Here is a 17,783-nt window from a genome sequence, read left to right as displayed (position 1 = left end):
AAAGATGGCAGGGGTAAAATACAGGAAGCAAAAGGCTATTTACAATTTGTACAGAAACCAGATGGCAGTTATAAGAGTCGAGGGACACAGGAGGGAAGCAGTGGTTGGGAAGGGAGTCAGACAAGGTTGTAGCCTCTCCCCGATGCTATTCAATATGTATATTGAGCAAGCAGTAAAGGAAACAAAAGAAAAATTCGGAGTAGGTATTAAAATTCATGGAGAAGAAATAAAAACTTTGAGGTTCGCCGATGACATTGTAATTCTGTCAGAGACAGCAGAGGATTTGGAAGAGCAGTTGAACGGAATGGACAGTGTCTTGAAAGGAGGGTATAAGATGAACATCAACAAAAGCAAAACGAGGATAATGGAATGTAGTCGAATTAAGTCGGGTGATGCTGAGGGAACAAGTTTAGGAAATGAGACACTTAAAGTAGTAAAGGAGTATTGCTATTTGGGGAGCAAAATAACTGATGATGGTCGAAGTAGAGAGGATATAAAATGTAGACTGGCAATGGCAAGGAAAGTGTTTCTGAAGAAGAGAAATTTGTTAACATCGAGTATTGACTTAAGTGTCAGGAAGTCGTTTCTGAAAGTATTTGTATGGGGTGTAGCCATGTATGGAAGTGAAACTTGGACGATAAATAGTTTAGACAAGAAGAGAATAGAAGCTTTCGAAATGTTGTGCTACAGAAGAATGCTGAAGATTAGATGGCTAGACCACATAACTAATGAGGAGGCATTGATTAGAATTGGGGAGAAGAGGAGTTTGAGGCACAACTTGACTAGAAGAAGGGATCGGTTGCTAGGACACCAATTTAGTACTGGAGGGCAGCGTGGAGGGTAAAAATCGTAGAGGGAAACCAAGAAATGAATACACTAAGCAGATTCAGAAGGATGTAGGCTGCAGTAGGTAGTGGGAGATGAAGAAGCTTGCACAGGATAGAGTAGCATGGAGAGCTGCATCAAACCAGTCTCACGACTGAAGACCATAACGACAACAACAACAACAACAACAATAACATTTACAAATAAGCTCCTTACAAAAGCATCTTAGCAAAAACTTGTTCATGATGACATCAGCGACTTCTCATGCAATCTTAACCGTACAAAACATAAATGTATTTCCTCTAGACAATAATATCATAGTCACAGATAAAACTCTGATGACCTGGTAGAGAAAGCAAATGTAATTCTCAAGGATATTTATAATTAGTGGATAATTTGTACAGATACGATACCGAGTGACTTTATAATGTTGTAAAACTTTTAATTCAATTGCTCATTAGTCAGTTTCCAAGACACTGCAGGCTCATCGCCAGGTGGTGGTTAGTTACAGCAGCTTTATATTGTATTCACATAATATTATGACGAGCGTGTGATGGCTCGAAGCTTCGCTAATAGTGTGGTGTCACTGCCAGACACCACACTTGCTAAGTGGTAGCCTTTAAATCGGCCGCCGTCCGTTAGTATACGTCGGACCCGCGTGTCGCCACTATCAGTGATTGCAGACCGAGTGCCGCCACACGGCAGGTCTAGTCTGGAGAGACTCCCTAGCACTCGCCCCAGTTGTACAGCCGACTTTGCTAGCGATGGTTCACTGACTACATACGCTCTCATTTGCAGAGACGATAGTTTAGCATAGCCTTCAGCTACGTCATTTGCTACGACCTAGCAAGGCGCCATATTCAGTAATTAGAATGAATTCTGAACAGATAATATTGTGAATCATGTACCGTCAAGAGCGACGTACATCATTAATGGATGAAAGTTAAGTATCAAACTAATTACGTCCGCTTTCTGAATTCTAATTCCTTGTCATGTTCCAGACCTCACGTCAGTATAGTTCTTCCCTCCTCACGCCAGCCTGCGTGAGCTAAAACGTGAGGTTCTGGAACGTACTGACAGGGATGAGGAGTCATCCTCAAACCAGTAGTGTGGACAGCTGCTCCAGGTTTCTCGGTTGAGGATCCATGGCGCGAACAGCCTGACCGAAGGCGGTCCCACAGACTCTCGATTGGGTTTTAATACGGGGAGTCTGGTGGCCAGGGTATTACCATAGGCCGGCTGGAGTGGCCGAGCGGTTCTAGGCGCTTCAGTGTCGAACCGCGCGACTGCTACGGTCGCAGGTTCGAATCCTGCCTTGGTCATGGTGTGTGTGATGTCCTTAGATTAGTTAGGTTTAAGTAGTTCTAAGTTCTAGGGGACTGATGACCTCAGATGTAAAGTCCCATAGTGCTCAGAGCCATTTGACCATTTTTTTCAGACTTTTCACGCTATACACGCTAACGGCCTGCTGTTCAATGGAACATAAAACGTGATTCATCTGGAAAGGTCACCTTTCGGCACTCAGTGGATGTCCAGTTGCGTTATTGGCGTGCAAATTTCAGCCTTCGTCGCCGATGAACATGAGCCAGGCGCCTGCTGTAGAGGCCCATACGCAGCAACGTTCACTGAACGGTCATTGAGGAGACACTGTTGCTAGCCCCGTTGCTCACCTGGGCTGTCAGTCATTCAACAATTGCACGTCTATTCGCCCGTACACATCTCTGCAACCGTCGTAAAACCCATGTGATCTATAGGACGTGGTGCGTCACAGTTGCCTCTGCACCGGTTTTTGATGGCGCCATTTTGCCATGCACGGTATACGCTAACCACAGCGGCGCCCGAACAGTTTACAAACTTAGCCATTTCGCAAATGCTTCCACCCTTGGCCCTTTTGAATGTCAGATAAATCACTCCGTTTCCGCATTACAACGACTGCACTGTTTTCCGCGGCCTCCCTTTATATACCCTCCACTGCCATCGTACCGAGCGAGGTGGCGCAGTGGTTAGCACACTGGACTCGCATTCGGGAGGACGACGGTTCAAACTCGCGTCCGGCCACCTTGATTTAGGTTTTCCGTTATTACCCTAAATCGCTTCAGGCAAATGCCGAGATGGTTCCTTTCCTGATCCGATGGGACCGATGACCTCGCTGTTTGGGCTCTTCCCTAAACCAACCGCCCAACCAGCTATTGTAGCCACACGACGTTTGTGAGTAGTTATTGCACGTCGATGTCAAACATAGATGGTCATTACATTCGAGTGATTTGACTGTGTAGTTTTGTTTGCATAAGGCGAAATTCCTCTCCAGTTTTCCTTAGCAAGCATAGAAAATAGAAAAAGCTCCAACATCGAAAAGAAGATGCAAAAACTAATACTGACTCTGGAGCTCCCTGCATAAATGAGGTATCACACGCCAATTCACCAAATGTAGTCGCACATTTACTGCATGAACACCGTTAAACGATACATGGGTCTACTGAAATTTATAAAGAAACAAGGTGTTTGCGTATAGGTGAGAAGTCTACCTCATAGCCAGTTGACTTGGGTGGTAGTGAGGTGATCTGATCTGGTAGTCAGAACGTGCTGGCATCTCACTTCCTTGTTCGCGCTTCGAGTCAGCTGCTGCTCCGGAGCGAGGATTAGAGAAACCAAATCAGCTTAGGAAGTAGGTCGACTAAGACATCATCAAGCGTCCGCAAAACGAAGACGCTAATAAAAGCCAAATGGTCACTGCTTTAAAACAGCTCTTTTAGAAACTTCTATTCCTTCTTTACAACTCTTTTTCTGGAGTTTTTGAGCTGTGTACACTGAATTGGTGAACCTCTTTCATTGTTTCCTCACTGCACGTCGTCTGGTCTACTTTAGTTCTCCTGCATTCCTTTAAACGTTTCTTCATCTGTTGCCAACCGGTTATTTCTTCATATCCGTGTCCTTGTGCAGTGTGGACGGAATACATGAAGTTAGCTCCCTTACTAATTCTCGAGCAGTCCAAACTTCTAGCGGTTACTCTTGATCCTTTCTGCCAAGTGCACACTGGATTCTGTTAGCTGTTGATTAATCTCAGACGTTGGGCAGTGGCGAGTACTGTGTTTAAATGTACTAAAAGGCAAGTTTCTCTTGTTGAATCTTTGTTTCACAATGGCGCTCATACCATAAGGCGGACCAAACTTAGAAATTAAGACCGGCCACCAAGCTGATTCTTTGTCTGTCCAGTACAACTGAAACGGTCCACTACGTAGCTCCATTCTTTTTCTGGCAACAGCAGTTCTTGCTTGAAGTTTAGTTCATGAAGTACATTGGCTTGTTTCGATTTTAGATCTCTGTTGAGAATATCCGTGGACAGATAAGATACTTGGAAAATGATGATTTGCCCATGCAGATGAGAAGGCTAATAGACGCTCCTGAGCGAGTTATCTAAAATTTTAGTCTCTAACTTTTATTTTATAACTTCATCACATAAGCCATTAATGAAGAAAACGACAGACGTATCGGCAAATATAAGTTGATCGTATTCCACATATATATGGAGACTACTGTCGTATGGACTGTGATAGATCTTGTTAAAGAGGGCCGTGAATACATTAACTATGATCTGTGTGCGATTACTGTGTCATTCTGGAGTATTCTTTCGCAGACACTGGATCTTATCGAAAAAGCTTATGCCCCATGTTTGTTATGGACACACACACAAATCTCCTTACTTATTGCTACGATCAACATGTTTGTTGTTATAGATGGAAACGGTTTTCCCTTCTTTTTTTGCCGACTTTAGGAAAATACGAATTATGCAATAGAATGGGATCAATAGCGTCGTGTCTTCTATAGTACCCAAATATACACGCGTTTGTTTGTTCGTCTCTCTCTCTCTCTCTCTCTCTCTCTCTCTCTCTCTCTCTCTCTGTGTGTGTGTGTGTGTGTGTGTGTGTGTGTGTGTGTGTGTGTATGTGTGTGTAATATCTGCTGTGCCTAAATCTGTTGGATTCACATTCGGGAGGACGACGATTCAAACGCGCGTCCGGCCATCCAAATTTAGGTTTTCTGTAATTTTCCTAAATCGCTCCAGGCAAATTGCGGGACGGTTCTTTACATAGCACACGGCAGATTTCCTTCCCCACCCTTGACCCAATGCGATCTTCCTTTCCATCTTTTAATGACCTCCATGTCGACGGGACGTTAAACCCAGTCTTCTTTCCTTCCTTTTCCTAGATCTGTGTGAGCTAATTTGTAATGTGTCTGTGTGTCTGCGCGCGCGCGCTTGTGCGTGCGTGCGTGTGGTGTGCCTAGACCCGTATAAACCAACTTTTGATGACTTTTTGTAATTTCCTAAGATGACGTGACTAATATCATAAAAATGACCTATGGATGTATAAACAACGAAGTTGTGTGCCCCAGTTACTGGTCAACTGTTCTTTTATATGACTGCTAACTGTAGTGACGTTCAGGGTCTGTAGTTTGATTTTTGGTTTGAAGGGCGCTCAACTGCGCGGTCATCAGCGCCCGTACAAAGTCCCATTTTTTTTTCACAGTCCAATGTAGCCACTGTCACGCATTATGATGATGATGATGAAATGATAAGCACAACACAAACACCCAGTCCCCGGGCAGAGAAAATCCCCAACCCAACGGGAATCGAGCCCGGGACCCCGTGATCCAGAGCCAGCAACGCTAGCCACTTTTTATTTTTTATTTTCTTTATTTTTTTAGATATAATGTTTTTTCTATATTGTTCGTTGAATTTGTTCGGGGCGGGCGTCCGATGACACCCGTGCAGGTTCTTTGTTGATCCGTTCACTCAGTTTTTTTGTTACAGAGGGTAGCTAACCCACTGAGCGAGCTACCGTGCCGGCACCGTTGGGGCGGAAAAGGACAGCGTATCACTAAATATAAGTTGATCGAATTGCCCACATATGCAGAGTGTCCCAGCAGGAATGGAAAACATTCTGGGACATGACAGGAACGATCATCCATAGCAAAGAAGTCTAATAAAATGGCCTCTAAAATGTATACCTTAAGAACTATGGGAATATTTTTAGAGGTGATAGTATGGACCAAAATAAGAGAAAAATGTTAAGTAAACACAGACACTAAAGTGCATGCCTTAAGAGCTATGAGCACTTGTTCATCTTCGCTACTGTGAAACCTATCTCTTCTACTGAAGCTCTTAAGGTATGTATTTTAGAGCCCATGTTTACTAGACAATTTTATTCCTGTTTTGGTCCAGAGTAGCTCCTCCCAAAACATGGAAAGCAAAGAGCTTGTTGTTTCACAGTATCGAAGATGAAGAAGTGCTTTACCTTAAACTGCGGGAAACTACAGCCAGAGTTCCACAGTTTGAAAGAAATAATCCGCACTGGCTTTAGAATACTTTTCATTAAAAGTCACAACTGATTTCGCGCCACTAGAAGACGCATCCTCAGGTGAAAAAGATTCCTTTTAACAGGTCATCGGCGAAAGGTAACTGCGTTAGAGCCACTCTCCATCGTTTACGTCATGTTGTAAACAAATAAAGGGCTAAAAGCGGTAGACCTTATTTAAAACGAAGGGGATAACAGAACCGCGCCACAAGCAGGAAGATGGTTGAGCGGCAGCAAGCAAGGCAGTGCTCAAGTGTTCACAGCTCTTCAGCTATGCATTTTAGAGTGCATATTTATTAGTCCTTTTTGCTTCGAATGATCGTTCCTGTAATATCCCTGAATACTGACAATTCCTCCTAGAACACGCTGTATGTCCACCGACTGGGCTGCATCTGGTTACTAGCTGCCTCTGCACATCTTGCCATCCAAACCAAGATTCTGTTTTCCCGGATGATATCTGAAGGCCTCGTCAGCGGGAACTCTATAACGTAGAAAATCCATTCTCTTCAGTGGCAAACACTGCATAGTAAAATTCGGTAGAGGAATTTGTAGTGAAATTGATCAACATGTTAATTACCTTACCCACGCCAAATTCTGAATACCTTTAAAACTTGATAACCCCATTATATTCACACCAGCTCTCCATTTTCATAGCTGGTATGGGAATAGAAAGGTTCTTACTACCACATGGGAAGTAATTCCATCAGGGATAATACAGAAGACGTGCATTACGTCTGCATCTGAATCTTAAGCAAATGCTTTCCTATTGTTCTGTTCTAAAGGAAGATTATGTTAACGTAGAAGTAATTTCAGGTTGTGTCAAACTAAATAAATATTCATGAACGAAAGATTACGTTAAAAAAGGCAATTTATTTCCCCCTCTCATGTGTTCCTATCAGGTTCCTCTATTCCTCCCTATCTCATCCCTCTTCGAACGTCTAATACCCACAGTTATGCGCTCCACAGCTTCAATAAATTTGAAGAACTGCCCATTCTTAAGTGTTTCTCGAGTAACATATGTGACTTCAGCGTTGTCATTAAGTTAAAAATCACTTATCATGCATAACTGTGTAAAGCACAGTCGTCAAGCATCCTCAGCTTGCAACATATCCCACGAAACACACTCTTTACACTCACTCGATAGTTCGCTGAGTGAGTGTAAACAGTGTGTTTTGTAGGAATTATAGCTGTCTGAGGACGCTTGAGGACTGTGCTTTACACAGTTATGCATGGTAAGCGATTTTTAACTTAATGACGACGGTGAAGTCACATATGTTACTTGAGACATACTTGAGAATGTGCAGTGCACGAAACCGGTAGTGTGAAAAATAAAAAATTTACACACAATCTGGTGGAAAAATGTCGTTCTTCGAATATACACTAATGGCCATTAAAATTGCTACACCACGAAGATGACGTGCTACAGACACGAAATTTAACCGACAGGAATAAGATGCTGTGATATGCAAATGATTAGCTTTTCAGAGCATTCACACAAGGTTGGCTCCGGTGGCGACACCTACAAGGTACTGACATGAGGGAAGTTTAAAACCAATTTCTCACACACAAACAGCAGTTGACCGGCGTCGCCTGATGAAACGTAGTTGTGATGCCTCGTGTAAGGAGGAGAAATGCGTACCATCACGTTTCCGACTTTGATAAAGGTCGGATTGTAGCCTATCGCGATTGCGGTTTATCGTATCGCGACATTGCTGCTCGCGTTGGTCGAGATCTAATGACAATTAGCAGAATATGGAATCGGTGGGTTCAGGAGAGTAATACGGAACGCCGTGCTGAATCCCAACGGTCTCTTATCACTAGTAGTCGAGATGACAGGCATCTTATACGCATGGCTGTAACGGATCGTGCAGCCACGTCTCGATCCCTGAATCAACAGATGGGGACGTTTGCAAGACAACAACCATCTGCACGAACAGTTCGACGACGTTTGCAGCAGCATGGACTATCAGCTCGGAGACCGTGGCTGCGATTACCCTTGATGCTGCATCACAGACAGGAACGCCTGCGATGGTGTACTCAACGACGAACCTGGGTGCACAAATGCCAAAACGTCATTTTTTCGGATGAATCCAGGTTCTGTTTACAGTATCAAGATAGTCGCAACCGTGTTTGGCGACATCGCGGTGAACGCACATTGGAAGCGTGTATTCGTCATCGCCATACTGGCGTATCACCCGGCGTGATGGTATGGCGTGTCATTGGTTACATGTCTCGGACGCCTCTTGTTCGCACTGACGTCACTTTGAACAGTGGACGTTACATTTCAGATGTGTTACGACCCGTGGCTCTACCCTTCATTCGATCCCTGCGAAACCCTACATTTCAACAGGATAATGCACGACCGCATGTTGTAGGTCCTGTACGGGCCTAACTGGATACAGAAAATGTTCGACCGCTGCCCTGGCCAGATCTCTCACCAACTGAAAATGTCTGGTCAATAGTGGCCGAGAAACTGGTTCGTCACAATACGCCAGTCACTACTCTTGATGAACTGTGGTATCGTGTTGAAGCTGCATGGGCAGCTGTACCTGTACACGCCATCCAATCTTTGTTTGACTCAATGCCCAGGCGTATCAAAGCCGTTATTACGGCCAGAAGTGGTTGTTCTGGGTACTGATTTCTCAGGATTTATGCACCCAAATTGCGTGAAAATGTAATCACATGTCAGTTCTAGTATAATATATTTGTCCAATGAATACCCGTGTACCATCTGCATTTCTTCTTGTCATAGCAATTTTAATGGCCATTAGTGTATGAGATGATTTTTTGTCTTCTATAGCTATTACTGTTTCCACTACATTGCAAAGTTATTTCCAGTTGTTGGATAACATACCAGAGATAATATTTCTTATGATATATCTTGTAAAGTACGAAAAATACCTTATTATACAGGGTGGGCCACAAGTCACAAAGGGGTTATGACTGGTTTTCAAACTAAAACTCCACAATTCTGGTTAGTTGAACGATGCTGAATTTGTCAATGGTCAATCTACCGTCCTCTCTCTGCCAGAACCTGAAGCGAAAAAAGGAGAAAAGAATACATAAAAAACTTATTAATAGTTATGCCTCTTCGTAATTTTTGGCCGCCCTGGCCTTTATCTTGCCAAAATAAATTAATAAAGCATTCTCATCAACAGTATGTCTCTCTTATACTCACTTAACTTCTTTTGCAGGTTACTTTGCGATAGCGTACGTGAGCAACCGTCCTGGTAGACATTTTTCTGGTGTTGACACGGCTTCCGAATATCTGCCGGATGTCGAGGATTCACCGGAAAACATTCACGACAGAAATCCTGTGCTACTGTGGAGCTTCAAAGATCGATTTCACTCAAAAGTAAATAATGAACAATATTTCATACATGTTCTTTTATATGGTACGAAGCATGTTACTCATCTAAATAAAACATGGAATAAAATTAATTACACAAGAATAATATCAGTGATTAGATGTTGCTTTTCATGGAGTATCGCTGAACTTTTATAGCTGAACGAAAAACTTACGGGACAAGACCTACAGGAAGAAAAGAACGCTTCTGTTGGAGAGGAATTCCGCCTTATGCAAGACATCTTTGTTGTTTTGTTTTTACCCAGACATGGGAGGACAAAACAATGAAGATGTCTTGCATAAAGCGGAATTCCTCTCCAATCTTCGTAGCAAGCACGGAAATAAGAAGAGCTGCAACAGTCACTGGATGATTAATGCTTCTGTTATTTAGGAAGAAGCTGGAAGGTGACAAAACAGTTCCCTTAGAACAGTCTCGCTGTGAAGCTGATATACACTTCTGGAAATGGAAAAAAGAACACACTGACACCGGTGTGTCAGACCCACCATACTTGCTCCGGACACTGCGAGAGGGCTGTACAAGCAATGATCACACGCACGGCACAGCGGACACACCAGGAACCGCGGTGTTGGCCGTCGAATGGCGCTAGCTGTGCAGCATTTGTGCACCGCCGCCGTCAGTGTCAGCCAGTTTGCCGTGGCATACGGAGCTCCATCGCAGTCTTTAACACTGGTAGCATGCCGCGACAGCGTGGACGTGAACCGTATGTGCAGTTGACGGACTTTGAGCGAGGGCGTATAGTGGGCATGCGGGAGGCCGGGTGGACGTACCGCCGAATTGCTCAACACGTGGGGCGTGAGGTCTCCACAGTACATCGATGTTGTCGCCAGTGGTCGGCGGAAGGTGCACGTGCCCGTCGACCTGGGACCGGACCGCAGCGACGCACGGATGCACGCCAAGACCGTAGGATCCTACGCAGTGCCGTAGGGGACCGCACCGCCACTTCCCAGCAAATTAGGGACACTGTTGCTCCTGGGGTAACGGCGAGGACCATTCGCAACCGTCTCCATGAAGCTGGGCTACGGTCCCGCACACCGTTAGGCCGTCTTCCGCTCACGCCCCAACATCGTGCAGCCCGCCTCCAGTGGTGTCGCGACAGGCGTGAATGGAGGGACGAATGGAGACGTGTCGTCTTCAGCGATGAGAGTCGCTTCTGCCTTGGTTCCAATGATGGTCGTATGCGTGTTTGGCGCCGTGCAGGTGAGCGCCACAATCAGGACTGCATACGACCGAGGCACACAGGGCCAACACCCGGCATCATGGTGTGGGGAGCGATCTCCTACATTGGCCGTACACCACTGGTGATCGTCGAGGGGACACTGAATAGTGCACGGTACATCCAAACCGTCATAGAACCCATCGTTCTACCATTCCTAGACCGGCAAGGGAACTTGCTGTTCCAACAGGACAATGCACGTCCGCATGCATCCCGTGCCACCCAACGTGCTCTAGAAGGTGTAAGTCAACTACCCTGGCCAGCAAGATCTCCGGATCTGTCCCCCATTGAGCATGTTTGGGACTGGATGAAGCGTCGTCTCACGCGGTCTGCACGTCCAGCACGAACGCTGGTCCAACTGAGGCGCCAGGTGGAAATGGCATGGCAAGCCGTTCCACAGGACTACATCCAGCATCTCTACGATCGTGTCCATGGGAGAATAGCAGCCTGCATTGCTGCGAAAGGTGGATATACACTGTACTAGTGCCGACATTGTGCATGCTCTGTTGCCTGTGTCTATGTGCCTGTGGTTCTGTCAGTGTGATCATGTGATGTATCTGACCCCAGGAATGTGTCAATAAAGTTTCCCCTTCCTGGGACAATGAATTCACGGTTTTCTTATTTCAGTTTCCAGGAGTGTACTTTCCGCACTCGGGAAGAGCGGTTAGTCATTCTCAATTCAACACAGACATCCCGTCTCCACCATTCTCCTTGTCGCAGATGTGTTTGCACGATGAAACACGGCTTTTAGACAAAGAACTCGACAATAACTGGTTATACAAAAAGAAAGATTATGACAGATATCTACTTGAGATCATTAGAGGCGGAGCACAAGTTTGGATTGGAGGTAAATCGGCCGTGTCCTTTCCAAACCTACTGAGGCGTTACATAGTGTGCGGGCCACTGAATGTGCGTAACGAACTCTACCAAGTACCTTCACGTACAATGCCATTTATAAGTGGGTGAGTTATTAGATAACCTGTGTGGTTTTTGGACTGCACAACCTAGCATTAAAGATCAATTATAAAACTTTGTCGTCTGGTAAATTAAATTCCATTTAATCTCTACACAAGGATTATTTCATATTAATTTAAATTTTGAAGTAAGTAACGTTTGAATTACTCTCTATCGTGTTTCGGCCAGTCAGCGACATGTATGCGGTCGTTCCAATGCAGCTCATTGTTGTTGGGTAGTGAAATACTGACTCGGTTTACTATTCTGAGAGAGAATGGTCCCTGACCGATTGAAAGAGAGCTTACCTATTGTGTCGCACTTAACGCCTTTCCCGTGCGGCCCAAACATTACAGTGGCAGCCCAGCTTTAGCTTTAATCAATTTACGAAAACCACGGAAAATCTAAATCTTTGTCACACTTTATTCAAATCAGTTTCAATACACAAGTAACTGTATCTAGTCACTTTGCACAATGCATTTCATCACCAGATTTATTGAAGCTAATAAGAAAATGGTTCAAATGGCTCTAAGCTCTATGGGACTTAGCATCTGAGGTCATCAGTCCCCTAGACTTAGAACTACTTAAACCTAACTAACCTAAGGACATCACACACATGCCCGAGGCAGGATTCGAACCTGCCACCGTAAAGGCAGCGCGGTCCCGGTCTGAAGCGCCTAGAACCGCTCGGCCACAGTGACCAGCAAATTAATAAGACTTAGGCTATTTGTACATATGCCAGTACTTTGAGTGTGTAAGTTCTCAGTGATGTTGCTGTTGTTCTTGCTACTGTCATCAGTCCAAAGATTAGTTTGTTGCAAGTCTCCATGCTAAGGTATCACGGCGTAGCTGCCGTAGCTACTTAAATTTGAGCTTGCCTGCGGTTGCCAAGTCTTGGTCTGCATCTACAATTTTTGCACCCCACCCTTCCTTCTAGTACCAAATTAATGATTCGTTAATGCTTCAGTATGTGTCCTATCAACCTATTCTTTCCTTTTAGTCAAGTTCTCTCATCTCTTTTCTACACAGTTCTATGCACTACTTGAATGAGATTTTCACTCTGCACCGGAGTGTGCGCTGATATGAAACTTCCTGGCAGATTAAAACTGTGTGCCGGACCGAGACTCGAACTCGATACCTTTACCTTTCGCGGGCAAGTGCTCTACCACTTTTTTTTTTTTTTTACTAATGAACCGCTGTAGGAGCAGGACGACGGTTAGGGCAGGGGTCGACACCCGAAGCCTGGCCATCCCGCCGCAACGCCCAAGCAACGTGTTCGAGTTCGAGGATCGAAGGATCAGGAAGGGGATGGAGTGGGTTTGTCGATGTTGTTCTTTTTATTTATTTATTTCTTTAATTTTTATAACCTTTTTTTTGGATTATAGATTTATTTTTGTTTCATTAGAAAGAAAGATCCTACAACTGCCGTAGCCGAGCGTCCGAGTCGTCTTCTCGTCTGTTGGGAGGGGTTCCCCCCTATTCCGTCCGTAGAGGATCAATATGCTCCAGGATTCTTCTTCATTTTCAGCGTCTCATACCCGGAACGCCCCAGTGAGCAGGAGGATCCGCAAATAATGAACCTAAATAAATTGCGAAACGAGTTCTGTACTTCGGGTGGCGGCTGAAAGCTGCATGTGTCGTCATCAATAGGGACCAAAAGTCGAGTGTGCCTTTGGGAGCATCGCAAAATATGTAGTAAACGGCCATGCCTTTTAGCCAGTTAACGGCGTTCGTTCTGGTTGATGGAAAGTATACGACGTCGGGGCGCAATACGTCATCAGGGGAGATAGACTCCGGCAATCGCTGCAAGAGCAATGCCAGCATGCGCTGCGTCAGTAGCCAGCACTCGCTGGTCGCGGCACACGTCAGACGGTGTGCATCCAAGTCAGCGACTGAGCATGTCGGACACAAGGGGTCGTCCGTCAGATGTATGTAATGTAGCCTCTGACGAGTAGCGAACTTCCCATTCACAACCACGTACCACAATGAACGCACCGTCGTAGGTAGAAAAGGCGTGTGTACCGCTCGCCACACCGTGTTCCAGACAACTTCAGGATGTCTGTGGGTGACCGTATTTACAGGTTGCCGCTGCTGATAGAGGCGATAATAGTCTTTTGTGCTCGGCTTCCGTGTCGTCGGAAGTTCTGACCGTAAGTAGCTGAAGTCAACAAAGAAGTCTCTGATGTGGGTGAGTGCCGGTGAAATGTGTCCTACAGAAACCGGGGGATGCAGAGAGTGTGGTGCCACTTCCGCTATCAGGGTGCCCGTCAGAGTGGCGTGGGCAGAGGTCCACGTGCGACGCATAGTGTTGAGATAAAGCGATCGCGCACGGTTATATACGTGAATTAAACCGATACCGCCCGCCCGCTGCGGCAGTGTCAGGGTGGCGTATCGGACTTTAAAAACCAGACCGGTGCTTACGAAATGTCCATATGCTGCTTGAAATCTGTCGGCCATCGTAGCTGTCAAGGGAAGGATATGCGCAAAATAGTTCAGTTTTCAGACAAGATAGGTGTTGACATAACGTGTTCTGAGGAGCATATCCAAGCGACGCAGTTTGTTGTCCTGCAGCAGAGCACGTGTCTGGTGTAGGAGCCGGCGGTACGTAGCCGCCGCCGTGCGGCGGACATTGCTATAGAATTGCACTCCTAAACACTTGAGTACGGGCACCTTGTCAAAGGGCACCGCCGTTGTGTGGGAAATCCCCCCTCCGACATCCATGTATTTTGTCTTCTTCACGTTGATGACGCTCCCAGCGACCGCCCCGTACTGGCGTAACCACTGTAGCGCCATATGCATTTCATCCTCTGATCTGGCCAGGAACACCACGTCATCGGCGAATGCACCACAACAAAAGGTCACGTTCCGCAAGGAGATACCAGTTAATCGCTGCCGTAGACCATGTAAAGCTGGTTCAAGCGCTGCAGCAAATAATATGCCCGGCAGGGGGCACCCTTGTCGCACTGACCGTCCAACAACAATGTGACCAGACTGATAACCGTTGACTATCATGCGGGAGCGCGCTCCGTGGACCAGTCGAAGGACCACCTGTGCAGACTCCGGAGAGAGGCCCATGTGTTGCAAAACTGCGCGTAAGAAGCCGTGATCGACGCGGTCGAATGCGTGGTCAAAATCTACGGCGACAAGGGCGCCTCGTATTTTGCAGGCCGCCGTCAAAGCAATTACGTCGCGGTATGCTCCTAACGCCGTATGAATGTTGCTGACACCACCTAAACATGTCTGATCAATGTGGATGGCTTTCCCGATAGCGGTGTGGAGACGCGCGCGGAGGATACGGGCGAGGATCTTGTAGTCGTTGTTGAGGAGTGTGAGTGGGCGAAAATCCTGCCACCTACAACCACCATTCGGTTTCGGAACTGGGATCAAGATGCCTTCTGTGAATTCTGTGGGGACAGTGAAATCAGGGCGGATCAGGTCTTGAAACATTTGGAGCCACTTGTCACCCATAAGGTGGTAAAAAGTGCGGTAGAATTCCAGGGGTAAACCGTCCGGTCCAGGCGACTTGTTCGGTGCTCCACGTGCCAAGGCCGATGTCAGCTCGTCGGGTGCAATGGGCAACAGAAGACTATCATCGGGTGCCACGTCATAATCACGTACATTTCGCGGATCTTCCATGTACAAGGTCCCATAGTGTCTGGCGAACGTGTGCGCGATGTCCGTTTGTGTCACTGCGCGCCCGCCGTCCTCCGTGTTTACCGCCGTAATGAGCTGACGTTTGCGGTGGCGCCTCTCGCGCACAATGTGATAAACTGACGCTGTTTCGTTGGGGATACAGTCTTGCACTCGCGCACGGATGCGGACACCGTCTAGCTGCTCTGTCCTGACGCGAAGTAGACGAGCTTTGATGCGTTGTACGGACATCTGACGTTCGGGAGACGGCGGTTGCGTCGCCAGCTCACGTAACGCTGTATAGTAAAATTCCGATGTTGCCCTTTGCCAGTTCGATCTGTCACGCCCGTAGGCCATCAAGGTCTTTCGGAGGGCAGGTTTGACACATCCCAGCCACCACAGCAACGTGGAAGCATACATAGGCAGGCGCCTGATACATCGACGCCACGTGTCAGTGACTGGTCGCCGACACGCTTCCTCGCGAAGGAGGGAGACGTTCAGCGTCCACGGGCCCCTGCTGCGTCTTGTGAGTTGTCGGGGCAAGGTGACAGTGCAGATGTACGCGAGATGGTCCGTGAAGGCCGTCGGCCAGAGTTCTGCATCACGGGTTGCTGTTCGGAGGGCACGCGAGACGTATATCCGGTCCAGACGACTGGCAGAATGGCTGGTAAAGTGCGTATATCCACTCTGGGTCCCATGATGTAAGAGCCATGTGTCGTGGAGCGCGAGGTCACGTATCAATGCTTGTAGAGCCGGGCATGGGACGTAATGCGGTATCTGGTCCTCGGGCCGCAGAACACTGTTAAAATCGCCGCCCACTATGTAATGGTCCATATTTCCTTGCAAAAGTGGGGCCAACTCCTCCGAATAGAAGACATGCCTGTCACCACGGTGCGAATTACCGGAGGGAGCGTAGACGTTAGTGAGGCGCACTGCGCCAAGTGTGAGTGCGATGCCTCGCCCGTTCGGCAAGTACGTCGCGTCCGTCGCGTCTATGCCATCTCGGAGAAGGATGGCCGTTCCTCCTGCGCCATCACCTACGGGTAGGCTGTACGTGGTGTAGCCATATAGGTCTAAACACAGCTCGGGACGGACCTCCTGGAGAAGGGCAATGTCCAAGTCTGCCGCTCTGATCATGTCGTGTAACATGCGGGTCTTGACAGTGGAGTGGACACCATTTACGTTGACTGTCCCCACACGGTATGACTGAGACATATCAAGTGGCGGAGGCAGTGTGCCGGTGCAATCCCACAGTGATCTCACACACCACACAGCCATCCATCTGCATGCTGTGCATTACTGTGCCGTAGGAGTCCCTGACTGGCAGAGCCCTCCGGGCTCAATGTCCGCCACGGGATCTGGTGGAGATATCGATGTTTGCTGTGCATCATCTGCCTCCATATCGTCTGCCCAATCACCAAGAGACGATTGTGATGTCATTGGGGGCTGGACGCTTTCACAGGAGCCCACATTTTGGGAGTCGACGCAGTGCGCCTCGTTTTCTGGGCCACCAGATTGAGGAGAGTGTTCCTTGTCTTCAGGCACCTTCTGGTGAATGATGCCACTGGAGTCCGTTGCAATTGTGGGCGAGTCAACGAAGTCGATGTCTTCCGCCGGCTTCACATTCCTGTCCTGTTCGTCAGCTGACAATCGCCTCTTCTTGTGTCGCTTGGGTGATTTTTGCTTTCGGGTCCGAGATTCGACATCCACTGGAGGGCGGGGCTCGACACAGTCTCGGTCGCTAGGAACCCCTGTGTCTGATCCCGACAGTGACGGTGGCTGGGTGCCCACGACGCTGCGGTGGGCGGAGGCTGTAGGAACCTCTGCACCGCTGGACTGCGGCGTCGTCGATGGCGCTGGCTCTCCAACGGAGCTGGCAGAGGCTTGAGGAGGTAGCAGGTTTTGATCATCCATCACATCATGTCGTGCCACCTCCACATATGTGAGCGGGAGAGAGGTTATAGTGGATCGTTGGGGAAGTTCATTGCGGGGCACCTGAACGAGGCGGCGCTGCAGACACTCAGTTCTAACATGGCCCTCCTGGCCGCAGCCCGAGCAGGTCCTCGGTTGTCCATCATATATAACAATTGCGCGGCAGCCACCAACGAAAACATACGATGGAACGTGCTTCTTAAGTTCTATGCGCACTTGTCGTACCCCGTTAAGGACAGGGTACGTTTCGAATGTGTTCCATTTCTCCTCTGTGTGGCTCAGAACTGTGCCGTATGGCCGCAGCGCATCAACGGCTAGGTTGGCAGGAACTTCGAACGGTAGTTCAAAGATGCGCACGGTACGCACCCCCAGACCAGCATGGTCAACTCCTACCACGCTCACGTTACCGTCTGCGTGACAGAAGCGAAAGCCGTTTGCAGATCGTTGGAGTAACCTGTCGCAGGCCGCTTCGTCAATCAGTTTGAGGTACACTGTGCTGGTTACTATAGA

At 47.4% G+C, this 17,783-nt stretch overlaps 1 protein-coding gene across 1 annotated transcript in view; it reads left to right on the top strand.

The window, feature by feature from the left end:
• LOC126470714 (dynein axonemal intermediate chain 3-like) overlaps window positions 1–17,783 on the top strand; it is a 277,772-nt gene that overhangs the window by 56,853 nt on the left and 203,136 nt on the right. The window contains exon 3 of the mRNA XM_050098716.1: window positions 9,374–9,534. Within this exon, the coding sequence (XP_049954673.1) occupies window positions 9,374–9,534 (161 nt within the window). The remainder of the gene's footprint in view (window positions 1–9,373; window positions 9,535–17,783) is intronic.

This window comes from Schistocerca serialis, chromosome 3 (genome assembly GCF_023864345.2).
Source record: "Schistocerca serialis cubense isolate TAMUIC-IGC-003099 chromosome 3, iqSchSeri2.2, whole genome shotgun sequence".
NCBI lineage: Eukaryota > Metazoa > Arthropoda > Insecta > Orthoptera > Acrididae > Schistocerca > Schistocerca serialis.
This window is presented reverse-complemented; position numbering and strand designations above follow the sequence as displayed.